The sequence below is a fragment of the Temnothorax americanus genome, unplaced genomic scaffold, assembly GCF_048541705.1.
Source record: "Temnothorax americanus isolate GAGA-0224 unplaced genomic scaffold, ASM4854170v1 Scaffold77, whole genome shotgun sequence".
Classification (NCBI taxonomy): Eukaryota; Metazoa; Arthropoda; class Insecta; order Hymenoptera; family Formicidae; genus Temnothorax; species Temnothorax americanus.
This window is the reverse complement of record NW_027509800.1, coordinates 450,251-477,716: the sequence shown is the minus strand read 5'-3', so window position 1 is coordinate 477,716 and position 27,466 is coordinate 450,251. Positions and strand designations below refer to the sequence as shown.

At 43.9% G+C, this 27,466-nt stretch overlaps 4 protein-coding genes and 1 long non-coding RNA gene across 17 annotated transcripts; 2 read left to right on the top strand and 3 right to left on the bottom strand.

Moving 5' to 3' along the window:
- Positions 1-96: 96 nt before the first annotated feature.
- Positions 97-4,500, bottom strand: LOC143906876 (integrator complex subunit 12). 3 transcript variants are annotated; one of them, XM_077423212.1, is made up of 6 exons: positions 4,072-4,500; positions 3,305-3,462; positions 2,958-3,161; positions 2,511-2,879; positions 1,820-1,892; positions 97-1,742 (listed from the first exon to the last, which is right to left on the bottom strand). In XM_077423212.1, the coding sequence occupies exons 1-6, from the start codon at positions 4,367-4,369 to the stop codon at positions 1,537-1,539; spliced, it is 1,308 nt and encodes a 435-aa protein (XP_077279338.1). In that variant the 5' UTR covers positions 4,370-4,500; the 3' UTR covers positions 97-1,536. The 3 variants fall into 3 exon arrangements, with proteins under 3 accessions (XP_077279338.1, XP_077279339.1, XP_077279340.1); XM_077423213.1 differs by having other exon boundaries at positions 3,305-3,657; positions 4,072-4,142; XM_077423214.1 differs by lacking the exon at positions 4,072-4,500 and adding an exon at positions 3,738-3,998 and having other exon boundaries at positions 3,305-3,657.
- A 266-nt stretch (positions 4,501-4,766) lies between these two features.
- On the top strand, positions 4,767-11,381 carry Lgs (BCL9 domain-containing protein legless). Of its 3 annotated transcripts, none has more exons than XM_077423202.1 (7): positions 4,767-5,851; positions 5,976-6,214; positions 6,645-6,852; positions 6,944-7,305; positions 7,420-7,885; positions 7,979-8,186; positions 8,319-11,381. In XM_077423202.1, the coding sequence occupies exons 1-7, from the start codon at positions 5,566-5,568 to the stop codon at positions 10,192-10,194; spliced, it is 3,645 nt and encodes a 1,214-aa protein (XP_077279328.1). In that variant the 5' UTR covers positions 4,767-5,565; the 3' UTR covers positions 10,195-11,381. The 3 variants fall into 3 exon arrangements, with proteins under 3 accessions (XP_077279328.1, XP_077279327.1, XP_077279326.1); XM_077423201.1 differs by having other exon boundaries at positions 4,768-5,851; positions 6,000-6,214; positions 6,570-6,852; XM_077423200.1 differs by having other exon boundaries at positions 4,768-5,851; positions 6,570-6,852.
- Positions 11,325-14,711, bottom strand: LOC143906879 (uncharacterized). 6 transcript variants are annotated; one of them, XR_013259681.1, is made up of 8 exons: positions 14,262-14,711; positions 14,067-14,119; positions 13,791-13,872; positions 13,065-13,392; positions 12,856-12,953; positions 12,723-12,778; positions 12,534-12,596; positions 11,325-12,286 (listed from the first exon to the last, which is right to left on the bottom strand). XR_013259681.1 is itself a non-coding variant. In XM_077423220.1 (8 exons), the coding sequence occupies exons 1-7, from the start codon at positions 14,330-14,332 to the stop codon at positions 12,554-12,556; spliced, it is 717 nt and encodes a 238-aa protein (XP_077279346.1). In that variant the 5' UTR covers positions 14,333-14,711; the 3' UTR covers positions 11,325-12,286; positions 12,534-12,553. The 6 variants fall into 6 exon arrangements, 3 of the variants coding, with proteins under 3 accessions (XP_077279346.1, XP_077279347.1, XP_077279344.1); XR_013259680.1 differs by having other exon boundaries at positions 12,471-12,596; positions 12,737-12,778; XR_013259679.1 differs by having other exon boundaries at positions 12,447-12,596; positions 12,737-12,778; positions 14,262-14,710.
- On the bottom strand, positions 14,540-26,889 carry LOC143906867 (uncharacterized). 4 transcript variants are annotated; one of them, XM_077423197.1, is made up of 6 exons: positions 25,864-26,889; positions 24,875-24,942; positions 23,688-24,695; positions 23,206-23,535; positions 20,637-23,139; positions 14,540-15,301 (listed from the first exon to the last, which is right to left on the bottom strand). In XM_077423197.1, exons 1-5 carry the CDS (start codon positions 26,381-26,383, stop codon positions 20,641-20,643), a joined length of 4,425 nt encoding a protein of 1,474 aa, XP_077279323.1. In that variant the 5' UTR covers positions 26,384-26,889; the 3' UTR covers positions 14,540-15,301; positions 20,637-20,640. The 4 variants fall into 4 exon arrangements, with proteins under 4 accessions (XP_077279323.1, XP_077279322.1, XP_077279324.1 ...); XM_077423196.1 differs by lacking the exon at positions 14,540-15,301 and having other exon boundaries at positions 18,537-23,139; positions 25,864-26,888; XM_077423198.1 differs by lacking the exon at positions 14,540-15,301 and having other exon boundaries at positions 18,537-23,139; positions 25,876-26,888.
- LOC143906881 (uncharacterized) lies at positions 14,610-15,751 on the top strand. Its single transcript, XR_013259682.1, has 2 exons — positions 14,610-14,748; positions 15,175-15,751. It is a non-coding gene; the product is annotated as an uncharacterized LOC143906881 (long non-coding RNA).
- Positions 26,890-27,466: the final 577 nt, after the last annotated feature.

The following is a 27,466-nucleotide window of genomic DNA, read 5'->3' as shown; positions in this document are numbered from 1 at the left end:
GCCTACTCCTCCCCCCATCTCATCTCGCCGATCTCGCGCACGAGTAGACTTGAAGTGACACTCGAGAGAACGAAATGATTCTTGCCAAATTGTCGATGGGACGTAGGGACAAATGACTACGTGCATTTAAAACGAAAAATCGCAAGAAATATATTGGTATTATAAACGACTCGCATCTCGTTATCTCTTCGTTATTCTTTGCCCACCCGCAGTCTCAGCTGTACAGACCCTGCTATCAGCCTTACGGGATCGGGACACGGTGGATCGTGTCCTGTAATTTGGATCGTTATAATTTGTCGCCATTCGTCCGAATCGTGCTCACAAAGACACGTGCGGAGATGGCGATCGATTTTCTGGTCCTTCGTGGACCTCCGAGGTTCAAAATTCTCTTCCGGGGGAGTCTTTGTAAAGATTTTTATTGTAATTGGACGAGCGCGATACAGCGCCGCGTGCCCGTGTAAAATTATCACAGCTCGTTGTGTGATGCGCTAAGATCTAAATATCGTTACTATAAATATACGGATACGTAAAACGTGAACTTTTCGGAATTATCCTATTCAAAAGTCGTCAAGTGTCGTTACGCAAGTCGTTATGTTAATTCGGAGTTCTTGTATGCAACTAAATCACCTCCGCATTCGCGGAGATACACGAGTTTATATGTATATCTTGTATACATTAGAACGTACTTGGCGCGTGTGTTATAGTTTTCCACTGTGCATTTTTGACACTAACATCAATTCCGGCGTCGATCTTGTATCGTTACGCCAGTAATAAATTAGCGTACTCGGTACGAGTTGATTTTGGTGACGAAAATTGTGTATATGCTATATATATATATATAATAGTACAATTAATGCGTAATCTTGAAATATGTGAAGTTTATATAATTTTATCGCTTTCCTTTTATAAATATCTCAATAAAAAGGTATCAAAAAATGATCTATTGTATATTTACATTAAAACTATCAACGCAGACTTGTATTACGAACGATGTTACGTGTGTAATAATTATTAGCGCGATAGTAATATTATGTCATTATTTTCTACATACTTAATATTTTTGTAATAATAATGCGAAAGCTTAAAAATAACAAATTTACATGGCACGTTTGTACAATTATTAATAAATTGTATAATATGGAATTGTATTTATATAGGCAGTAAGAAATTCAGACACTACACAAGGCCCAATTGTATTAATATCGATTGAATGTAATTCGAGATTAAACTTCAATATAAATACACATTAATAACGTCATCTATCTAGAATTTCTGTCTTTGTCATAATGGGACGCGCGATTCTTACTCTATCTTACTCTCTTTCTGTCTTACTCTCTCTGGTCGTACGAAAATATATTCATAAAAAAGTAACAACAAAAATTGTCGCCCTTTCTCCTAGATTAACAAAATTAATTACAAAATAATTACGTTATCAATAAAAAAAACTGTTCCATATTATATTTCTATAAAATACACTATTTGCATATGCTATCGTACCGTTTTGTTTGCTATTCTTTCTTTCACAAATTAAGCAGTTTATTCTACCCCTGACTTGATTTTATATAATAACGATTTATCCTGAGATTTGGCTGAGGATAATGCAGGAGAACTGGATGAAGAGCTCTTTGAACTCGTGGCAGTACCCGTGTTTCGTTTGTCCTGCTTAGCTTTCTTCATCATGTCTTTCAGTCTCTTATCCGCGCTGATAATATGGATATTTGGTGTTATCTTAGCTCCACTGCCTATAAAAATTAACAGTTTAGTGATTAATTTTACACGTGTGTCAATTAAAAACGTGCTTTCGTACTTATATACTTACTTGAACTAGACTTTTTCTGCTCCTTAGATTTGTTTTCTATCACAGTCTTTGGCGAACACCTTTCTTTCGAGACCTAAATTATAATAATCATATATAAAATGATTTTCTTACCGCAGTCATATCGAACGACATTAGAAGCAGAAAATCACGTAAATATTTTTTTATATTTAACATATCGAAATAAATTACTCCTTCCGTATGTCACAATAATATATTTGATTAATAAAATCTATATCGAAAAAATTTTTTTCATTACGTCACATTAGCAAATGCATGCGTATTTTAGTCCGCATACGTCCGGTGTTTCCAAAAACGGATCTTACGATAGTTAATCAAGATTTACAGTTATTTATTAATTTGCGAACTGAAGAGAGAATCTTTGGTATATTTCACCAATCTATATTAAATGTATATGGCAACGCGTTGAAAATAAATTATTTCGACGTATAGCACAAGGAAAAGATTCACACGACTTCTCGCGTCTATAAGTTTAATACACGTGCAATGAGAAAATAGAGGATTCTTACGATAAAATATTCTCATCAACATTAGGCAAGTAAGAGATATACGGTATATTATCTTATTTGAAATTTAACGCGAGTTCCTTATTGGTGATTAATGATAAAGATAGAATTTTTGTAAGTAAATGAAATGTGACACCGAGAAATATAAAATGTGCCTAACCACACACCTGAGACTTTGTACAGTTAGAGCAGTACCACACTTGTTTTGGCACGTTATCTATCTGGGAGTCCAAGATATGGGGAACATGGCATTCCTGATGGTACAAAGAATGACACTCCTGACATTCCACAAGCCTATTCCTCGCCCCGACGTCCATGCCCTTGCAAATAACGCACGTAAGATCATCCTCCAGAATTTCCAGGGCCAACGTATCGTCCGACTGCAGGATGTCCGGTGGAGTGTCGCGCGCTGGCAAATTAACTGGCGAACTGTTCTTGCTCGACTTGCTCGAATGCTTGGACGAGCTGGAACTCTTGCTCTTCTTGCTGCTGCTGCTGCTGCTGTGATCGCTCAACACTGGTTCTTCCATCGTGTACTGAGAAACAAATAGAAAACCTTGGAGACCTGCTCTTGCTTCGTGGCCCACGTCGACGGAACAAGCTATATCGATTACCTTTTTATGCAGCACGTTGGAGAGCATCTTGGACGGCCCATATTTTTGCTTAATCGCCTCGTCCAACAGAGCTCGCAGCTGCTCCGCAGAGTCCTTGTTGGTAGAGTAAAGGAGTCGCAACCCCTGGGTAAATTGAGGATCCAGCTCCAGCTGAGCCATCTCTTCGGAAACTCGGTTCTTTCTCAGCGCAATATTAATCTGTCGCTGCAGCATAAAAATTTTTTAACAATCCTGACGAACAGACCAAAGTTCCAGCGTCGAAGCACAACGGTCAGGTTATGCTTCAACAATGATAAAAACTGCAATGCGCACGTCTTAAATTCAAATATTTTATTATTATTACGTACCAATTGCGTGGGTTGCGTGAAACCCGTCTTTTTTTTCTCTCGCGTAAAAAAACACCGTTCGAAGAAGAGATAATAAGGTCTACGCCACTCTACGCGCTCTCTTGTTTTCACCTTGCGCGCTCCTCTCCTCGACTCGCGTACCCTCGTGCCGGACGGAACTGCGAGACACGTTTGTCGTTTAATTCACTCACGTGAATTTCGAATTTCTATGCAAAGGATCTCTATGATTATGCCGGAAGTAATATCGACATTTTATCGTCGTCCACGTCAATCGTTAACGTGCCGTGCGGCGTGCAGTTTTGTCCCATTCTAGGTTATCGCGCGAACCTCTCGAACGCCGAACTCCCGTGAAGCTAAAAACGATTCAAACTCATTACAAAAGTACTTTTATAGATCGATGATCAAATTAAAAAAAAAAGAGGCATTTGTTTACCAGTCTGAGATTGACTATAATTTATAAATAACAATTTATTAATATAGTAGAGCTAACTCGCGATCGAACTTCCACGCGTTTATAAAACATGGAAAAACTTGGAAAAACGGATTATACCGCTCGTTATCGAATTTTTTTAACTTATAATACGTTTATATGTTTTTTGAAGCGCAGATAGAAAATTTGAAAAAGATTCGTGTAGAAATGGAGAAGAAACGAATATGAAAGAAGAACGAGGAAACATTCGGTGAGTGCGAGCTTGACGTGGATCAACGTGGATCGATAAAATTAATTTTATTTGGCGAGAGAGTTCTCGTTCTCGCAATTTCCTTACGATCGAGAATTTGAAAGTGCCGCCGGAACTGCGGGGACTGGTCCCGTCCCGTCCCGTCTCCCGTCTCGCTCGCCAGAAACCAGAAACTCGGGGAATGCAGGGTGCATCGCCACCGCCACGCGAGTCGGCGAGTGACGCGAGCCCAACCTGCCCAACTCCCAACTCGCTCTCGCCCCCAACCCCCAGCCCCCCTTTTCGCATTCCAGACTCGATCTCGCCGCTCGCGAAGCCTCGATTCGCGAAGGCGGGACGCGGGACGCGAATTCGAGTGCGAAATAAAATCTGGGGGCAAAAGCATCCTCTTTTTCTTCTCGTTATCGCGCCGTGCCGCCGTGCAGCGCCGTCGACGAACGTGAACGCGAAGGCGGACAGCGTCCGAGCGTCGTCGCCGCCGCGATCGAAAGAGGCGACGAGAAGGCGAGAAGGCGAAAATATAACCAAAGAAAGACTAAAATAGTAACCCTCGCGGGCGACGGCGCGACGGCGCGAGGCGGGCGAGCGCGCGTGCGCGCGGCAAAGACACGATACACGACACGATACACGGATACTCGCGTCTCGCGTCCCGCTTCCGCCCGCACGGACCGCGCTACGTTCCATCTCCGTCGGGCGCACGGACGGCGCCATCGGGCGACAGGCGACTCCGTCGAATTTTCGACGGGCAGTTGGCAGCCGTGCGTAAAAGAAATAAATAATCAAAGCGACCATGAAGTGACAAATAAAGTCGGGGATCGAGAGAACAATGCTCGCGCGTACGACGGCAAGGAGGACACCCCGAGTCGCGCAAGTAGCGTGCGTCCGCACCGCCGTTTGATACCCGGACCCGTCGCGTCCCCGTGAGTGGCCCCGCGGCGCGTGAATGCGCCGCGCACCGCGCACCGCCGCTGCTCCGCCACCGCCACCGCCACCGCCGTAGCCGTAGCCGCAGCCGCAGGCCGCAGCCGCAGCCGCAGCAGCCGCGCGCGACACACAGCAGCAACATCGGCAGCCGAAAAGGTGCGTTATGCTCTCGCCGTGGAGGTGAGGCTGACGCTTGGGACAAACTTTCTCCCACGCGGATCAGTGCTACGGGACTATCGTCGCGTTCCGGCGCAGCTTCCAGCCGGTTCGCCCTAGCGTAATTCGCTCGTGTTCCGAGGCGAGGCTCCTCCGCGGCATCTCCGCGGACTCAACTCTCTCGTCGTCCGTACCGATCCATCGTGTTGTTCCACGGCGAGTGGCCACATGGCGATGCTCGGAGCTGCGAACGGTTTCGTGGGTGCCGTCTGGTGAGCGCGCGTCATCTACGTTCGACCGGACGACGTGCGTCTTGCCGTTAACCTATCCTCTCTGACTGTCTTCTCCACTCGTCCAGCCCCGTGTCTCTCTCGCGTACGCGTGCCGTGCGCGACACCAGGGCATAGCGCTGGTGGCCATGCGTCTATTCCCGCTGTTCAACCGCAGCGTCAGCAAGGTTTGACCCGCTCGGTCGTTTGCGAACGTTGGAACGCTCCAGCCATGAAAACTGAAAAGAAGCCCAACGAGCCCAGCTGTTGTCCACCTACCGCGGTTGTCAAGGATGAACCTGACGCCGACCCTGTTAAAATTAAGGAAGAAGGCACGGGTGGAAACGACGATGCGACTGGAGAGGACACCTCCGAGTGCCCGAGAGATCCTTGCTTGGATCCGTCTAACGGCGAAGGTACCATGTCCGGGGAGAATCGGAACGCTAATGGGAATCAGCCCATCCTGAATTCGGTCAAGCAGGAAGGAGACCCTAACAATCCCGCCGACGAACTACCTGGTAAGAATAACTCGATTTATATCCGCAGATCTTTATCGTATTTATTCGTACGTCAATTATGTGTTTGCTTCTCTTCGCTCGCATAATTTATATTAGATTAATCAACGTGTCCTTTTTGCTGTAGATTATAGTGGAAATGTTATTACAGCGGACAGCATTCAACCACTTGTCAGCAATGTTGTGGGAAAACAGATGGGAACTGGTACGAGCGGCGGGGAGGCTCAATACATGCAACAGCAGAGTCAGATTTTTGTATTTTCTACGACGTTGGCGAATAAAGCCGCAGAGACGGTGTTGAGAGGCGAATATTCTACGATCATCGCTTATCATTGTGCGCAACCAGGCACTAAAAAATATTTGGAGGTATTGTGTGCGGCGTTGAATTATTTTAATAGTACTGTACTAGATTCTCCGTTACGCACGTGAGCAGCTTGTTACAAAAATTGAATTTTTAGTTATAGAAAAATTTAGCATAATTTTTTAGCGGTGTAATATAAAAATATGAAAATGCAATATTATTTCATATCCTTATTTTTTCATTTATTTCATAAGTTCTCTCGGTTTTTGATTCATATAATTTTCAATGTAAATATCGTATAAAATGTTACTTTTGGTAATTTGTCTTTTCATACGCGCACACACACACGCACACCACACATATATTACTTATTATTTATTTGATTGCCATTAATATATATTTACCGTTTTATTCTTTTAGAAACATCCAAATAAAGTAAATCAATTTCGACAAAATCCTGCTCAATGGTTAAATAATCTTGCTATGATGAAACAGAAAGGCCATCAGGGAAATGCGAATAATACTTTCCCGACTGAACAACCCCCGGATTTACCAGCGCTAGATCCGAATGCTTCACAATTTTGGAACGAACAACCTAACTTGCGAAACATAAACGGTGGAAACTCCCTCGGTAATTCTGAACCATCGTTGGACGATGGAAACATAGACGTGCCTTGCCTTGTGCCGAATTCACCTAATTCAGGTAATTCGGACAATTTTTATTAAATCTTATCTAAATAAATTGTCAACTGTTTTTTGTACAAGATTTAATGTATTCTATATTTTTAACGCAGCCAACCCTCAACCCGTTAATAACGCTACCATGGGCCACAGTCCAAATTTGTTAGGTGGCACAACGAGCCCAGGCCCAGGAGGTTTACAACCATCTCTCCAAGGTGTCAAAGTTCCAGACGAAAACTTGACGCCGAAACAAAGGCAGCACAGAGAAGTCCAACTGGCGACCTTACGAAAAATGCAAATGATATTGTTTCACGGTCACAAGGAGGAACAAAGTGGCAATGCTTTAACGGATACGACGCAAGGAACGACGGTGTCGTGTCCTCCGACGAATGTTCCTCCTGGTGTTCCAAATCAATGCTCTTCGTCTATGGATTGGCATAAATTGCAGCATCACTTTCTTGAGGGAAAAAATAAGGTATATGTTTCTTTTGTGTGATAAACTTAATTGAATGTCGTGTGGATAAAATATTTGTTGCGAAAAAAAAATATATATGTATATGTAAATATATACACGCATCTCATGTTTTAGACAACTGTCGGTAATCCTGGTGCAGTACCATTGCGCGGTGCCAATATGATCGGAGTACCGCGAAGTCAAGGTCCGCCACCACCGTATCATCAAACGACTCGGTCCGCCAGCGTGCCAATCGCGATTCAAAGTCCGAATCCATCGTCGCCCAACAATCCAACCAGCAATCTATCGCTACCGTCACCCCGCGCAAGTTCCGCTCTGAATTCACCGGCCGACTGCAACAGGCAGTTCCAGCTTGGTAATCAGAGGACCAGCCATCTGCCGGGGCAAAGCCCGACGAGTCAGGACTCTCCGAACCCGACCGTTTCCACGGCAGCCACAGCAGCCGTTTCGACGACGCGATTGAACCACAGCAATCCAGGAACACCAGTCTCTCATTCCCATATTGCTGCACTTAGTCCTAGTGGTGCTACTGCTCAAAAGGATGCTTCCCTCGATTTTCCTACCAATCAACAAGCAAACGGTAAGTTTGCTCGAAGACTTTAGATCTCAAAGTATGACTTGTGAATTTTTTAAATAATTTATAAATTACATTTGTGTGCCCCTTTTGCATTAGTGGACGGTATGTTTTGCCGAACGCTACAATCCTTAGCTCAACAGAAGCAGCAACATGCTGGGAACGTTAATGCATCGGCCGTGAAGGAAGCAAATCTGATGCCAGTACCGAGCCCTCATCAACTTCAGTACCTTAGCACGTTCGAGGGGCAGGAACTGACCATTCAGAAACAACCTAATACGAGTCTGAAAGATGGCAATTCATCTACGTAAGTATCTTCATTCTCTCATTTTAATTTTCGAGTTATACATGACTCGAGCGAAAAAAATCTCGGGTAATAATTATATATATATATAAAAAGCTCGCATAACTATAACGTTTTCCTTTATATTGACAACAGGAACACCGGTAATTCTTCGGAGATGCCCAACAGAATCTTGCCAGGAAGTTTAGATAGCAACAATCAATTCCCTACTAGATCAGAGGGCGCGAGTCCTGTACAGATGGACAGCATGAACCGAGGCTTCACGGGTTCTCTGCATAGTCCTCACACGCCACACACACCACACACGCCGGGCAGCGCCGCGCCGCATACTCCAGCGGATTCCGCGAAACCAGGCAACAAGTCCAACGCGAGCGCGCAAAGTAGTCCGACGCCACACAACACCAGCCTACCCGACAGTATGGGTCCACCGCGAACAGTGCCGGCATCGCCTACCATGAAACCCGACACGTCACCACCGTCCGTAAAAGATCAGCAGCAGCAGCAGCAGCAGCAGCAGCAGCAGCAGCAGCAACAGCAAACGCAGTCGCAGCAGCAACCACAGCAACAACAGCAGCAGCCTCCGCAACAGCAGCCTACGGTGGTAAATCCGAATAATTCTGGCAATTCGACGGTAGTGCCATCGTTGAGCGGTGGTCCCCCCGGTGGTTCCTTCCCCTGCGGCAGGCCGTCCATAAACGTTAGTCAACCATCTGATAACGTGCCTCTCAATCCCAACAACATTGGCGGTCGACTTGGTGGCTTGAACACCATGGGTACAAATTTCGATCCGATAACATCCCTGGCGCAAATGAGCCAACAGCTTACGAACACGGCGGCGAGCAATTCGCTGGGCAACGAGCCTATGCATTCCGGCAATGCTGGCGGCATGATGCCGTTTGGTAATCCACATGCCGGCATGCACATGATGCAGATGGGCGGCGAGATGAACGGGAGCTGTCACATGGGTGCAACCAGTGGTGAACCCGGCAACGAGGTTGGCGGAATGTGCATGGGTCTTGCGGGTCCTCCAACGAGCTACAGCCCTACCACTTCGCATACGGGCAGCCCCGGCGGAGTTCCCAGCAAGATGGGACATCCCGCCATGATGGGTGGTCACGGAATAATGGGCGGCCATTCGGGCGTCGGTGCAGCCGGTGCTGGTTATCCTGGCGGTGACCCTGGACACGCGCCTCCACCAAGATTGATAACCGGCCATGGGGTTGTAGGGCCCAGTCCCTACAACGGCGCGAATGTTCAAGTAAAGCCGAATGCACCCAATACCATACAATACTTGCCGGCCAGGCCAAACGTCGGTCACGCGCCTCGGGGCCCACCCAGTCTGGATTTCCTTCAGCGATTCACTAATCCGCTGTCCAATCTGGAATCGAAAATGGGAGGGACACCCTCCGTGAACCTTCAGTACTTCCCGAACGGTTGTGTGCCGAATAGCATGGGGGGTCCGCATAGCGGTATGCCGTCCAATATGAATGCCGCCGGAATCCCCGGTATGGGTGCCTCACCTAGAATGGATGGCCAGTCCATGAACTCTCCCGGCGCCATGCACCCGTCCATGAGACCGGTCGGCAACATGCGACCGCAACCGAACTTGATGCGGATGCAGCATATGGTAGGTGGCGGCGTCTTCCCAGGCGGCTCCATGGATTCCGACAAAGTCTTCCCGCCCGACATGGTGCCGCAAAATCTGCCGAACCAGCCGAATCCAGGCATGTACGGCGTATCCGGCAACAAGGCCAGTCCGATGGGACTGGGACCGCCGCCCGACGCTACTCAGCCTCTACCACCGAGCATGGGCGGTGCGACCAGCAATTTCAAAACCGGCCCGTTCGTCGGCAGCGGACCCAGCATGTCCGACCCGAATTATGCTCAACAGTTTCACAACTTCCAGCAGCAACTTTACGCCACTGGTACCAGAGGCAGCGGGCCGCCGCATCCTAATCTGCATCCACCGCCGAACTCGCACTCGCATCAGCAATTTTTCATGCCGAAGTAAACGCTGCCCGGTATTGATTCATATCGTGACGACGACGACGACGACGACGACGACGATGACGATGACGATGACGAGAACGAGAATGACGACGGGAACAAGGACGATTTTTACGGTGGCCTTTCATCCCTCTTTTTCTCTCTTTCTCAATATCTCTTTTGCTCTCTTTCTAACTATCCATCTATCTTTATCTCTATCTTTCGTCTATATCAGGGATGTTTCTATTAATCACGCGAGAGATAGTTCTGGAAGTGTAAACTGTGCTAACACGATGATGTAAAGGACAGGAATAATGATGGGTATTGACGAGCATCGCTGATGAGAGTTACCTTCAAGGATAATCCTGACGACTGACGCGCGAAAATTCTAGTTAACGTTTGATTTGTGTATGACATTTATGTATGTATTACATAAATTTTTTTTATTTTGTTTTCTGTTTTTAATTTCTGGGCCATGACACCGAATGTCGTGTTTCCAAATCTGTTATCTTGTTTTGGAAGTGTCGTTTCAAATCGAAATCTTCCGGAACTATTTGTAAATCCTAAATGTTAACGGAGACGTATGAATATTGTCCCACGCGCGTTCGTGTAAATACTGATGTACAATCTGGTTTCTCTTTTTTTTTTCTTTTTTGTTTTGTAGGAGTCGTTACTTCAGCGATCGAGAAGCACATTGTTAGATTAAGAAATACGTTACTACATTCGAGTGTAAAAAAAAATTAAGAGAGGAAGAAAACAGGTGAGATCTCTCCTCTCTTTTTGTGCTTTGTTCATAATGGTTGCTCGGGATAAAGTAATCGTATGCAGATGTGCATGGTATGATGAGCAAGAGGATTCTGGTACGTCGGTACCGTAATTCATCCTTCCTTTATCACTAAAATACTTAAACACAGTCAAACAAGCTCAAATTTATTATTGTACATATATACCATATATACATATTATACATATTATATATATATATATTATATATATACCTGTTGCAACATAATCCTTCAATATCGCCCGTCCCGAACGTTCCTTCATCAATCCTCCCTATGACCAACTTTGTGCATAATCATGACTTCCCTCCCTCCCCCTACCCTTACCTTGTAGTTTACAATATAAGGAAAGAATTAATTGAACTAAGAACAATTATGTTGTTGATGAATGATTTTTATTATAAATGAAAAATAAAGATATTTACAAGAAGTCAGTACGATATTTGATCGATAATCGTTTTGCGATTCAAGAACGGCCGTCGGAGTTGACGATAAAAGAGTCCGTATCTGCCAAGACGCGGGACGCGACTAACTTAAAAAGCGCTACGTTTTCAAAGTGAGCAGGCTGATTCTCAACTTACTCAAATCTGTGATAGTCAAAGCAAGAGAACGTATCCTTTCCTTTTGGTCTCTTCCAAAAGATGCAAAATACATATCTGCTCTGTTTGGGGAATGATTCTTTAATACTACACTTCTCACGATTGTCCACTTAATCCGAGCATTATGCATAGACGAACGATGTAAAAAGAGAGAGATGAGGGGACAAAAGAAGAAAAGTTAGATTCCTTCAGGCAACTTGAGCAATGTGAAGCGGTGACACGGCTACATCGACATAGTTACGTTTGTGATAAAGTAATAGGAATCTTAGAACACTGCGAGACGACGGGGCTTGCGCAGAGCGCGCGCGCGCGCGTTGACATCATCTCTATTACATAGGAGTAAGATCTTTTTCTACAACGTCATATTTAGCTTGTAAAACGAGCTGTGTATAATTTCTTCTATAGATTCATGTTGGAATTAACAATCTCGTATCTCGCTAGCGAAACATGCTACTTGCGCCGAAGTAGTTTTTCATAAACTCTGCAATCGTTAGAACAACGATACACCCGCGCAAATAGGAGACCTACATTTCGCTTCCTTAGGATCAACGAAGTTATGAGCTCAATTATAAATGTAAAGCTTATCGTTAGTCGACTTCCCTTTGTAATAAGTCACACATTATCGGCCACTTTATGTCCAAAGGTGCATACTAAATTACTAAAAGTTGTTGCGTTGTTGCGTATATTTCTTAGTTGCCGAGCACCGGTTGCGTTCTTTCGTCCCCATGGTTCACTCCTGTAAAAAGTTGATACGTTGAATGAGAAGAACACTCGCGCTTCTTAAAGGTTCGCTAAATCGATTCGCTAATCTCTCTAACTCGATGTCTTTACGCGATATATACCGAGTCGCAATAAAAGCAAGCTATACTTTAAGTCTTAAGGATCTGGGACTATACATTATTTATAGCAAAATTCATCACACTGTATGCTGTCTGCAACTCTGTTCGTCATAATCAATTTTATACCCGAAACCCAAGTCAAACCTGTCCTTCTGTACAGCCTTTCATTGGTTGGATGTGCCTGAATCGCGCCGATCATCTCCGTTTCTGTAAATAAGTTTCATGCCTTGTCAATAAACGTTTTTGATACAAACGTCGTTAATTTAATACAGGAAAGCATTGCATTGTTAATTATGTTAATGCAGTTAACGGATATCATTTGCATTGCATTACCGCTGTTAATTTACCTTGACCGTTGCGCCTCTGAAGACGTAGTACTTCCGTTTGTACTGAAAGGTAAAAATTCACAATGTTGTCAAGATAACGTTTACACAACGGACAATAACTTAGCTGTACGTATAATTACCTTTTTTTGGGGGCTGGGGCAAAGTCATCCCATTCGCTAAGATCGTATTTGGATAAATCACCATCTTCCTCCTCTTCCTCGTCCTCTTCCTCTTCCTCCTGTGATTTACGTTACCGATTAAGTATTCGCCAAGTATTTCAATCGATGCTACTGAAGAGCGTGACATCACACTTTTCAATTCACGTCGCTTTAAAGCATAAAGACTTTACGTTTTCTTCTTGCTCCTCCTCGTCTACCTCGTTCCTCTCTTCCTTGTCTCTGGGTTTACTACGCGACGGGCTGCTGTATTTGGAATCCTTCGAGTCGTCGTCGGAATTCCTCTCCAGTTTCCGCTTTTTTTTACGCCGTCCAAACTCGTCATACTCGTCATCGTCGTCTCGCCTCTCCTTGTACTCGACGACTCCTCGGTCGTTGTACCCACCTCCGTATCCCGTGCGTTCCTCTATCTCACCGAATTTCGGGGCATTGCACATGTTACACTGTTGCCGGCGAGCCCAGTTTACGTTACCGCACTTGCTACATTGCCAGTCGTCCGCGCTGCAATAAAATTTTTATGCTTTACACATACAGAGATAATTTGAAAGAGACGGCATTGCGGAAATATGATTAAGCGCAAAATAATATTGTACACTGTTACTACATTGCCTGTTTTTATACATGTAGAATTGTTGACATTTAGTCCAATAACCCGACACAGCGTTAAAATCTAATAAATAAATTCTTTATACGCACATAAAAACGTTAGCTTTACATCCAAATGGTCATAGTTGCCCTTATAATTCTCACCTTATTATTTATGCGCACACTTATTCGTATCCATTCGCCGTATAATATATTAAAATGCACAATTTCCATACACATACAACAAGTAACTGATTTTCTCATACATCGTTTATTACCAATAAGAAATAGCTCGATACCAAACGTGGCATTACCTGAAAAGACCTCTACTTTTTTCCGCGGCTGCTTTTCCAATTTCCTGACCTAATTTTTTCTTTTTCGGACATTCGCCTCTATCTGCATCAGAAAATTATATCGATAAATAAAGAGCGTCCAAACGTCTCGCGCATGGAGTAAACTCGCTCGGAGTGCTACTCCATTTGCTACATTTATTTATCCAATATGCAAGTGGCGTTCTACGTTCGATATAAACCGCCGTTGCTAAACAACATCGCAAAACATTAATATTTCGACCGTGCACAGCTGCGTACCTTTCCCACAGCGATTGCAGGAGTTACGCCTGGCGAAGTTGATATTGGCACATCTGAAAAAGAGAGGGGAAAATCGACGGATCATTATTCAATCGTGATGCACCCGAATCCTGATTTAGGGAGATACAAACGTAGTTACAGGGAGGGAGAAGGGGCGTGATCGAGGGTGCGAATCGTCGTAGCGAAACTACGTACTGCGAGTCAGGGCAGACCCAGTCGCCGTCGTTGACTCCACGCTGATTCTCGTCGTCGACCTTGCCGTCCATCTCGCCGTCGCGCGTCGCGCTACTTGCGCTTAACCTTACAGCGGTCCGTCCGGGATGGCAAGCGACGTCTCGCTACTCCGTACTCCGTAGCAGTCGTAGCACTACCCTATCTCAGCAGTCAGCAGTCGCCGTCGATAGTCAACTACCGCGACTGGTGCGACTACTGCATCCCGCGGTGCGACACGACGGTGCCTGCGGCAAGTGGCATTAGCTGATATCAATTGCGAGACCGTCAGGTCAGCGGATGAGCGACGAGCGTGCGCGAGTAGCGAGTGCGCGCAAATATTGCAAATCAGACGAGCGCGCCGTGATGTCTGGGCTCTGGGTTCTGGCTCTGGCCCTGGCGCAGTTACGTCGCGCACGAGCCGCGGAGCGGTGCCGACAGCCCGACATCCTGTCACGGAAGAATCCCCTACGTATGTACTACTTCACTTCCCGGGCCCCGGGCCCCGGGCTCGCAAATCCCCTATTGTTCCCTCCCGGGTTCGCAAATTCCCTACAGCTCGTCCCGGATTCCCCCCCACAATATCCACATGAAAAAATATAATTGGTTCAACGAGCAAGTGGCTAAAAATTGTAGTCCAATTGGCCTCGAGCGGAATATATCGTCATTACAGTTATGCAAATATTTCCCGTGAAACCACCTCGCAATTAGCAAGATTATTATTTTTTTTTTTTACACTTTACAGTTTACGGCTTACTTACAAAGAGGCCTTCGAGGCAATTTCCAACCTCGGTGTTCTCTAGAATCTCTAATTCTCTAGAAACAAATCAATTGTTCCCGCTAGTTTCCCTTCTCGTTAAAGTGCGACCGCATCTACATCTAATTCGTGCACTTGCAGGGGTGAGGTGAGGGGACGGCGGACGGATACCTCATACCTAGCGTAATCGCCATCCATAGAGGAATTTATGGAATTTTCCTCGATGCGGTTCTATCGGTCTATCCTCGTAGGAAGCGCTCGACGTCTCCTGGAAAAATTGCAGGCGTCAGAATGTCCAATACGGATGATTACAGGCAGACAAGCAGCGCAAGCGGACTCGCCGGGAACGCGGGAACACGGGAGACCCGAGTGACCGGAGTTCGTTTTGACCAAAGTAATTTATTTGTTTCATTAAAAACTTAGACGTTGGAATGCGACTTCTACACGTGTGACTGGTATAATATGTAAAACTAAACGCTACGATATTTATATTTATAACTATATATGCTTATTTCTTTACGATTCCTCACTGGTCAACGCAAATATATCGTGTCTATGGGATAATAGAATAATAGCCGTTGTGATATATACACATATGCATCGTGCATACGTGCGTATACCGTTCGATAGCGATAATTAAACCTCCAATGCGCTACATTGATTTTTCTTTACAAGCGAACGTTCGATCATCCAAGTCGGGACGCGATACGCACGCGGAATACAAAAGAGCGACAGACGGGCGGAGAGAGAAATACACCTTTCGTAAGTTACGCTCACTCAGAGATTTCTTTTTTCAAAAGTGAACCGTCGCGGTCAAACTCTTCGAGTTTGAAACTCTTTCGCTTCGTTTCATTTTCACGCAGCTCTGCGATTAGCATCCTATCGTCCGTCGCTCCTTGCGTCCCGGCTCATCGCATCGCGCCATACGATAGGGGTATATCAACAGATATGTACGGAGCGATTATACAATTCCGCCCGAGCGAGTTTTTTTTCGGTGCCCGATTTTGCCTCCCGTCGTCGCCTCCCGTTTTCTCCCGGTCCCTCAGGATCCCCGTTGCGTCATAGGCAGGTCATCGTTTTACATAATATCTCTTTTTCAATTTCTTTTTATACAACGCCGCGCGACGTTGTAACGGCGACTCTGAGGGATCGGTCGATCGTACCAGCGCCAGCGAGGCGATTATCGAAACTGAAAGTACTTTCGGGCTAGGGGTGAAATCATTCGCGGCACAAATCAGAGAGGGTGAGAAAGAGAGATTACCGGACAATGGGGATAAAGTCTCTACCACCCTTCACTTCTCTTTTTAGATCTCCAAGTATTGCAAAACGCATTTCTCGCTTACGTTTAGAAACTAATAACGCTCTATACCTGTTAACGTTTGTTTCAATAAAAGAAAAGATGAATCGCGGACTTGGATATCGTTTAGTCCATTTCGCGATACCTATTCTATACGCGTGATGTGAGACAGATTTATTTGAACGGAGTGGCCAACTTGACCGATATCTCTAAAAATTCTTATCGATGTTACATTTTTTATTCTTCATTTTTACCGACGAGAATACGAAAGATTTCACAATCGTCGGCTCACGGTACGGTAAAACGATATATTTGCGGCTCGTTAGACGCGTTTTTTTAATTTTTGTATTGTTATACGTGTCTCGCGGAATTGTTAAACATAAGACGATTATTCAATGTGAAAAAAGTCGGTCAAGTCGGCCATTGGATTCGCTTCGCGTATTATACTGATTTTTTCCGCTCGAACGAAAGAAACGTGTTTACGACAGAAAATCAATTACGCGGGTCACGCGGTATGATTGCACTTTTCCGTTTAACTGATTTCGAGATTTTGTACATTAAACAATGTAGGTCTATCAACAAGGGAGAATACTATTCCTAAACACAAAGGCCGCGAGACGTCAAAATCGACGCGCGTCAATTTATCGAGTCTATTCTTTTTAGCGGCACTTCGTTACGCTTCCTGTATTTCAACTAAAATAAGAGCACAGACTCAGGCTCCCCTCGAAGAAGGGGAAGAACGGAAGAAAATTCTACAACGAAATAGATCTATCGACGTAGACCATTTCGTTTCTTCGATAAAAGAAAGTTTGCACACACACACACAAATATTATCTCTCTTCGGCTTAACTCTTGGCAACGCTAGAAGGGCCGACTGCCAAGGTATACTCTTTTGATTTTTCAACTCTGTCCCTCTTCCTCGTACTCTGAATTAATGTAAACTTAATTTTAGTTTAAACTCTGCTCTATATTATTTATTCCAAAAATTATATCCGTCTGCCCTTCTAGTCTCAATCCAAGTCCTCTGCTCTTCTATAATTGAACAAGTGTTTTTCACTAACTCGTCAGTATATATTCTGGTTCTCTTAATTTAATACTCGCGCGCTACGGTCGGGATTTTCGAAGACAGTCTGGCCGTGCCCTTCGTTTAGCACGACGAGACTTCTCGACGACCTAGACTAATATTCCAATCGATATCTTACAGTTATTTACACAAGTGTCTACTGTACAATCTACGAGTCTTTTTTGTGAAAGAAAACTTTCTCGTTGTTACTCTCCCTCTTTTTATTTCTCTTTCTCCCTCTCAAATATTTGCGCGCGCGATGAAACGTTTTTGGGAGCGAAAGCAACACGCCGATACGTTCGTGTTAGTCGTTGCTGATAAAAATTTACACGCTCTACTTGTACATACACACGCATATACGCATACACACATACACGCGCACACATACGCATGTGGAAATCAAAATGTATCTTTATAGATTGGGTAAATGATCGGTGATAACCGGTATAGCTTTACTGCGAACAGAGCGAAGGCACCTTAAAATATCAAGTGGCGTATTTAGTATCCAGCACCTATGATTATTTAGTTTCACCGTTACTGCTTCGAGTGAATAGTCCGAGGGAGTTTGGGCTCAATCGTTAAGAGGAGAATTCTACATCCTGATTCGAATTTCAAAAAAGTATTGCCAATTGATCCCAGTCACTCTCCTTATGGGAGGGACACGAATACGGATCAATCTCTTCTCAATTTGGTCCTTTTTATTTCACGGACGCATCCGTTCGGTGTTTTTCTTAAGTAATTATCCGCTTGTCGAATTTTCGCGTTTTGACATTTTTTTTTCATTTTCGCCGCGAGTTTTGCTTCCTCGTTTCGTTCGTCGGTCTCGATCAGCCGAAAAAGTCGTTGGTCTCGAGCGTGAAAACGAACTTTCGGAAAAGAGTCTCCGGGATAGAAAAGTGTCTAAAAAGAAGTCTCTCTCTGTGGCGGCGAATAGGTTCACCTTTGATAATCTCATCGGATCATTGCTGACTTTAGGCACCTACGATTCTATGGAACTAGAATTTATGCAATAATACACACACTCCATCGTTAACGCTCGAACGATTTTATACGGTAGATCGCGTGTACACTTTCGTCGTACTCAATTACCCAATAAATACATTCTTATCTTTTTACTCATTTCATTCTTGGCTTCTTTTGCAAAAAAAAAAAAATAATAATAAAAAAAGGGGAAGAAAGTTGCTTACGCCGCTACAAACCTATCTATTAAGAAGTCACATTACAACAAAAATCTGCGGTTGAAATTAATGTAACGCAGATACTAAATCTTTTTTATTTCTCGACTTACAAGCTTTTTCTCTCGGTTATATTAAAAACGTAACGTGAAGGCACTAATATAAAGTGAAGTGAGAATGAAATAGCTGTGTTAGCTAGAAACGGGTTTACATGTATAACGAAAGCGTAACACAACGTATACATCGACATTTTTATTAATGTCTCTCTTATATTAGAATCATAACGTATATCGTGCTAAATATGACGAACTTACAAAATAATAAAATATACGGCGAACAATATAATCATTATTGTGTATGCACACTGTTGTAACGAAACATGTAGGAGAGTATTTATGAAGGAAAGAAAGAAATTTGTCGCAAACGCGAAGCACATAAAACATATGCGGAGTTCTGTCAAAATTCGTAAAACTTGATTTTTCTCTCTACCGTTTAAATGCAGAAATTGTCAATCGTTTCATCGGCGTTTCGTCGAAATCGATTTTTAGATAGATTTTTAGATAATCGACTGTTTTTAGAACGTTCCTGTGTTGTGTATTCGGATAGAGAAAATATCATTAACATTTACGATGTCCGTCACAGTATTTCACTGTCAAATCATTTTCATCTGCGAAGGCGATGAGTTTGTACGTCTGTTAGTATGGTTTTAATGACTTGGCGAGGAAAAAAAAGAGAGAGAAAAAAGACTTTTCCGATTAACTGAAATATATTATTTTATGTCCCTCGTGAAAAGATGTAGGGATCGGCGATATACCTAGTACTATCCACCAACTAGCGCGTTAAGATATTCTTCTACTTAGCTATTACTGGGTAAGATAAACTCTCAACAGATAATAAGTGATATTATCAAGTCAGTAATCTTTCGCGACAGTTTTGCGATGTGTATACCAAAAGTCGCGTGCAAAAATGTTTCCTTATTCTATGCTCAGTTCCTTAATTGTTACGTTTTATATATATATATATATGTACAAGATGTCTCATCCCTCAAGACATTCTACATATCTATATGAAATATAAATGAATATTTATATTTTATGTGACATGCACACACAAGACGATCTACATATTATATAAGATATAAACATTCGATTATAGCACAAATCATAGTCGTGCTATCAAGAATTGCGAAAAGAGTACGGCCGCATCAATTGGGAAATCGCGATGAAGTTTCCTTAGTATGGACTTGTTTTTACGTTAGCGCAGAGTGGGCAATAAAAATCATTATAAATAATTTACGCATAGAATAACGCATATAAATAACTTAAGCGAGCTCTCCGCGTGGTGAGATATGATTCTCGGAAAAGGAAATAATATTTTAATCTATGTACAAGTACACACAGCTCCGTTATTAATTGGGATCAATTTTCGCGATCAAATTTGTACAAATTCCCTTTTCCTACGCCGCTCATTTGGTCGTCTATATACTATAAATATTAATTTTAATTCTCTCAGCAGTGTACGAGACGTCCGGATTTCTTTCGTAGCAAAATAATTTTTGCGATCCTGTATCGGAGGGTGTTATGTGTATATATGTCGCAGGGATTTCATGTAAAAAATATTCGTTATTTTTTTTGCAAAATCCCTTAAAAAAATCAAAAATTACACGAAATCCCCGCGACATATATATGTGTATATATACTTTCTAGAGAACAATACTACTTCTCGTATCGTTAGCTTCTCTGTTCGAGACTAAGGCGGTATGTGTGTCTGTGTTCAAATTCATATGTATGTATATGTAGTCGCGGGAAGAAGGATGAAGGTAGCAAACTCTCTCTCAATCAAGTGAAGATTCTATCTCTCGTCTTTGGATTGAATCACGGCGATCTCTACTTTGGTAAAAGTACATCTCCCGTGGTCTATAATTTATTCCGTCGTCCCTCACCTCTCGCGCGGGATGAGGATGCAATTAGAATTCGCGTTCAAGTAAAACACCGGTTTCGCTCCGTCGCGTCGCGCGCGGATTCACGCCCTTAAAGAACGGATTGTGTTACAGTCGCCAAAAAATCACCTTTTCACGTAGTCGACGCAACAGTGTTCGTCGGCGACAGATGCGTCGAACTTGTCGTTGTTGCTGTTGTGTTCGTCGTCGTCGTCGACGTCGTTGTCACCATTGTCGTGCTCACCACGCTGCTCACCAGCGCACTCGATTCCAAGGTTCGCACGCTCGAGTCCTTCTCCAAACATGGTCTCTTCGCCTCCTTGTGCTCGCCGGATGAGCTGGGTTTCCGCTTGTGCTTCGAGCTCGAAGAGTGGGAGCGACTCGACGTCGCGTGGCCGTCCTTACTGGCGTTACTGCCGGACGACCGCTTCTCTCCATGCCTGTGACCAATGCAATGGCATTTCTTTCTCCTATCCTCCGATTTCTTCTCGACGTTTTTCGAGTCAACCCGCTCAGATTTTTCAACGACGGGGTAACTGTGCGACAGCCCAGGAACGCTCGGAGCATCATCCTTGTTGGCGTCATCGGATACTTTAGATTCGGATTTCAACCGGTGAATAGGACTCCGATGGTGATGTCGATCGTGCTTTCGCTCTCGTCTCTCGTGGTCCCTTCTCTTCTTGTGCCTTCGCTCTCTGCAATCCTTCTCGTCCCTGCATCTGCATTTTGATTTCGAGTGCGCCGTGCCGTGAGATTCGGACGGTTTCGGCGAGTTCTCATCACTGCTGCCGTTTCTGCCGTTGCTGTGTCTTTCGTTCTCGGTAGACGGAGACGTGGAGGATATCACGGACGAGGAAGAATACGAAGAAACGCCGGTCGTCGTCGTTGTCGAATTCTCGCTGCCTGGATTACCGTCGGTTGCAAAATCGCCGATTTTCTCGTTTTTTGCTCTCTCCTTTGCTTCGTCTTCCGCCATTTCGATCAACGCCTTAACAGCATTTTCTGTCGCGCATTCCATTTTCGATGTAAATGCCAACATGGTTTCTATCTCGAGCAAGTTGCAGTATCTCAGTTTTGCGGCGTCATCTTTGCACCATTGATCGGCGATCTCGAAGCTTTCCTTGCGGATCTTCTCTATCACCTCCTTGGAAGCCTCCGAAACTTCGGTGCGCAGCGACTGGCACACCTCTTCGACGTCAGTCTTCGATTTGTAGATAGCTATCTCCAATGCCCTGTCTACAACCTCGGTGGCGTACGTTTTAGCAACGTTTTGCCGCTGCATCAATAATTCTTCGTCGAGAACAATCGGAGAAGCGTCGCCGGTCCCAGGTGTGTCTCCCGACGGAGACAATTCTGATCCGCTCAATCGTCTCTTAGTCTCTTTTAAGGAAGACGAACTATCAGACTTGGAAACCATTCTCGCTTCTACTACACCGGTAACGTTCTCTTTACTGGATACACTCTTACTTTTGTCTCTCTCGTGATGACCACAACGATGATCCAACTTGTGACCGTTGCTATCATATTTTTTCTTCTTGCAGGAGTGACAGTTGTCAGAACTGCTACCGCTGCTACTATGCGTGTGATGACTGCTCGATTTCTCGCTGCTGCGACGACGATCCTTATGTTTCTTCTCGGATCTCTTCTCATCCCTCTTGTCGTTGCTCTGCTTCTGTTCGTTGGTTTCACTTTTGGACGATTTAGTGCTACCAAATGGATCCGTTGACTGATTGTCGCTACCCTCTTCCTTATCCTTTCGTTTGAGCGACGAGTGCCTGGAGTGATGTCGACTCTTACGATGTTTCCCGTGCTGATCGGATTTCTTCAGATTACCCTGATATTCGGCCGCTCTTTCCTTCGCCTTCTCGAGAGAATCGATCGACAGTTTCTGCTCTAAACGTTGCCGATTCGTATTCTCCTTCTGCTCGTCGCCTATACCGACAGCTTCCAGAGGCTTTTTCTCCTTAATACGATGAGCAGACTCGTTTACTGCGCGAGTGTGTCTGATGCTCGTACTATGCTGCGATTCTGGATAATACTGCTTCAGTCTGATGTGCCAAGCAATACTCGAGACGGCCGAAACCGTCCTGAATTGGTGGATGATATTGCGTGGTAGAAAATATATGTCGTTGTCGTAAAGATTTATCTTGGCGTAACGGACACCTTGTCGACGCAATTGATTCAGCTTTGCATCTTCCACCCACTGTACGCATTGCGATATCGGTGGCTCGTGCAAGTCCAGCTGTAGCTTCTCGACAAGTTCAGTGAAGTCACCCGCGTAAAAGGCCACGACGTCCTTTGTGATTCTATTATATTGGGACGCCTGGCCACCGTGGACGGCTTTCAGCACGCCAACTGCCGCTGTGGTCATCCTGTCCAATCCATGGCCGACGTGATCGGCATGTGCCTTTGTACGATCCTCGAACATGTATTCTCGAGCCTCACTGAGCCGTGGTAGATATTGCAAATTTCTCAATTCGTTAATGCCCGTCCTACGTCGTTTATACGGGCTTTTGTTTATGTCGGCCGTTGGTACTAGTTGTTCGCCCGGTCGAATCCACAATATAGGGCCGTCGTTTGATTCTTGCGGCGTATCCATCTTTACAACGGACAGAGGTCCCCAAGGCATTGTCTAGAATACGACACGATTACATTAGCAAATGTATAAGAAATATGTGAATTTACACGATGTACTTACCATTTTTAGAAATGGATTCTCTTCTAATTTTTGCAGTAGATCCGGAAAATATCCACCGACTTCTTCGTGAACAGTGCCCACCAGACTTATTTGGTGCAACGGCCCGTATCTAATAGTACCGTTACTATAAGCTTTACAAACTTGGTCTTTGTATTGAGCCATTGTGGTTGTTTCTATGTCGCTGTTTCTACCCAATACTCCATTTTTTACAGTTAACGTGGGATAATTATTCGCCATATAGTCCAGAAGATCAGGTAGATATGCAGCTGCATTATGTACTATGCCCATAACATGATGAGCATTTCCATTTTCATCTTCGCCGAAAACCACCTAGGAAATGTCAACAGATTTCATTATAAGAGTCCACCGCGCGTGAAACTGAAAGAGCTTTGATGCGGTTAAAATCACGAAGCTACAAAGCTACTTCAATTTATTTGATTATTACATATATATATATATAACATTGAGTCGCATTTACGTACCTTGAAGTACTCCTGTGCCAATTCTTGCATTTGTTCATTCGTTAAAGTACCAATTTCATCCTGAAACATATGGACAACTGTCGCACCACCGTTAGGATACGTTTCTATATGGATAAATTTTTTGTACTTTAGGCCTTCTAACAATTCTTTTTTCGTCACCGGATTGTTTAGCATCTTGTAGTTTTTCGTTTGTAGATTTAACCTTAGGTTTTCATTGACAGACTTTGAGAATGGGAGAACCTTGCTGCTCAACGAGGACAAAATGTGACGATCCCGTTTACATTGTACACCAATGCTCGCTCTTTTTATTCCTTTGCGTTTGACACACCGTGAACAATATCGTCTATCTTCCTTCGAGCGTTTCTCTCTTGAAGACGAATAGGTTTTTGAATGCGAACTGGAAGATGGATTAATAACGGAATCTGTGGTTTTGTCTTGGGACACCGGTGCCAACTCTGTTCTACCCGGCTCTGCTGAAAATTTATCTTCTACCCATTCGGATTTAACCGTTTCAAGTTCTTCTTGCGAATCTACGAGCTCTTTCTTAATCTCAATAGGCTCTCTTGTCAATTCCCTGTCCGTGATATCTTCCTTTCCGATAGCATCTTGCCGTTTGCTTGATTCTGTTTTTGTAACGCCACTTTGTGAGTCGCTTATCTTCTTTGGCGATGGACAAAACAGATTCTCAGTTACTTTATCTATACACGTGACTGCACTATCGGTGTTCTCTTCGTTATATTTTGCCGTATCCATAATAACCGTAGAATTCGCCGACATCATACCGATGGGAAATGTCGTATCTGGACTACGAGGATCAGGACTGACGGACACTCTTGGAGGATAATCGGGACTCCTCGGACTACCGATCACTTCGCCATTACTTTGCGGGCTTTCCCCTAACTGTGGTGTATTGTTGGAGAAATTCACGCATCCTTCTAATTTCGCTTTCGTGGATAACACGTGTACATCTCCAGACAACATTGTGTCGTTGTTACGCGTGGAATCAGTCTAAACGGGAAACAGTTAATTATAAAATAAATATTACATTGGCAGCGTCATTTCTACGGTATAAATAAATATAAGAACTGCTTTGCCAGTGGTATGTATCAGTGTAGAATGTGCATAATAATAATATAAAAAAATATATAAATACAAAAATCACTTAACAAAAGTTGTGCGATACCTACACGCGCAATATGTTCAACTGGTTCCTCAACAGTTTTTACTACATCATTGTTGCAATGATCTGGACTTCCTGTATCAAACATATACCATTCCCGTTAGTGACGTATAGTCAATCTTATTATAAATTATATCTCAATTTTATAATTATTATATAACATACGATATGTCAGGGTGATGGGTGGCTCCACGCGAGAACGATCAACTAGTTAGTAAATACCCAGATTTGAACCTGACCTGGGACCGTCCCACATATACTTGGATTTTATACGAAGTTGGAAGAAAAATTGAAGGTTTTGAGAGAAGAAGGATGAGATAAATGTACCCATCTTAGAAACATGTTTCAATTATATAAAATGTATGCAAATTATAACAATTTTACACTTAAAACTTGTCTATCTTGTTCTTCTATGGAAAAAATTAAATTTTTAAAAACACGTATTCAACTCAATTCTTGTTCTTATTATTAGCGGCAAAAACAATTTTTTTCATCCATCGTGCTATTTTATTTGAAATTAATAAATACAAAAAATAAACTCAAATACCAAGTAGCGTTTCTCAACCAAGACACATACACAAGTTAATTTTTATTTAACCCAGACTTTTATACGTTTAAAATAAATTTAAAACAATCAAGTAAAAATTATTAAAATATAAATATAGATTGTTAATATAAAACAGACTTTATAAATATATCCCCTGGCAACAATTTTTCAGTAATCGCAACTTACGAACATAAATGTTATATATCGTCATATCTAACAGAAATTAACTTTGATCGTAACTCAACTACAGTTTATCTGTGTCGAATACATCCTACGTATATTAGAACATTGGAATGCAAAGCTTCACAGCTAGCTGTCAGACTACGGGGATAAACACATCCCGGCATTTCGAAAGACACAGATATCAAAGAGCTGCTTGCAAGCCGGTCGGTTGAAAATATCTCCCAAGGGTTTCGCGCGCGACAACTAATAACACGGAAGAAGATTACCGTCTGGCTCACCCGGAAGACAAGCGGTGTCGTCCAGGTCACAACCACGGTGAGACATGCCGCGCCGTTGGGGGAACGGCTGCTGCGTTTCGTTGTCGGGCTCGCTGCTCGCCGCGACCAGGTCAGCAGCCACATCACCGGACGAGCTTGCGAGGCCCGTGCCCGTGTCTCTCGGTCTCGGTAACGCGTGCCCTTCCGTGTTCCCGTGAAACGGTGACGCTGCAGGGAGATCCGTGGGCGTCCTCGGCGAATGACGCGCGGGATCGCGCGCACGTACGTCCGTCCCCTCGACGACGGGACGCGACGCCGTCCCGGATGACGTAACGCTCCCTGCTTTACTCCCAACTGACTCGGTTGCCCGCTCGCTCGTATTATTTACATCACATCCTACGTTTGACGCGATACCCGCACCATCCTCGGATGCCATCTTGGTTCCGTGAGCTGCCGTGAGCGACGAGCGACATCCCGGACGCGGCGAGATACTACGCGGCCGCCGATTGGCGCGCGCGCCGACCGCCATTCGCCCGCGCCGACGCCGAAGAGTGGGGGCCGCGCCAGTAGACTGGGCGGTTCTATCTTCTATCGTTCTATCACTATCGGTACGAGGGACGAGCGGACGAAGGCCGAGGGTCGAGGGACATTTTTATCCTCCGCCGGAATCTTCGATCTCCAAACCTCCGCGACTGCGACTCCGCGATATTTTTCGATTTCTGTCGCCTACCACCTACCACCTACCGTCGTCAGTTGTCACGCCGGGATTGACGCGGTCGCGCGACGCGTGGACTAGAGGCGTGAGAACCGCGTGTCATTGCTCGCGAGGATCAGCCAGCGTGCGTGGATTTCCGGTTGTCCCGGTTGTCGACGTCGACGCTCGAATCTCGAATCTCGAAAGCGTACTTCCGAACGGAACAAATGATGAGTCGGTGCGCTCAGTGCCAATAACGAGAATTTACAAAAAGTCAATTCCTTTTGAAACTGCAATGTCTGCAATAATACATTTTCACTCGCGTTACTGTTTATCAGGTTTATTTCATTATATTTTCTTGGTGCTATGTTGATTTTTGAAAGTCTAATCTTTCTCACAAGCTCCACAAATTCGCAGACTTAAATTTGCAGGAATTCTTGAAATTACATTTCTTGGAATTTTGATTAGCGCTATCTCCAACATGAATATATTCTACTGGTGCTTTTGTGATTTGTCGATTTCGGGGAATCAATTTTATCGGTGATAAATGTCGGCAATCCTAAAAAATTATTATCAGTAGCTGATAAAATACGCCTCGATCTCGACCATCGAGTAAACTTGAAAGTTGCTAACTTGAAATAGCTAAATTGAAGAATTACCTAAATCAAATCTCCGCGGCGATTGCAAATCCATGCATATTAGCTACATCGCACAAAATTATTGCAATTTCAAGTATCGAGATATTCATGTATGACGTTAATGAATATAAATTTCATATTTGCAAAACTATATGTATATATTTTATAGGCTTTCAAATAAGGATATTTTATGATAAAGATGTATCGATCGTGTTTTATATATTATATAGATACCTAAAATGTGTATATTTTATTTATTTGATTTCAGGTTGAAATATAT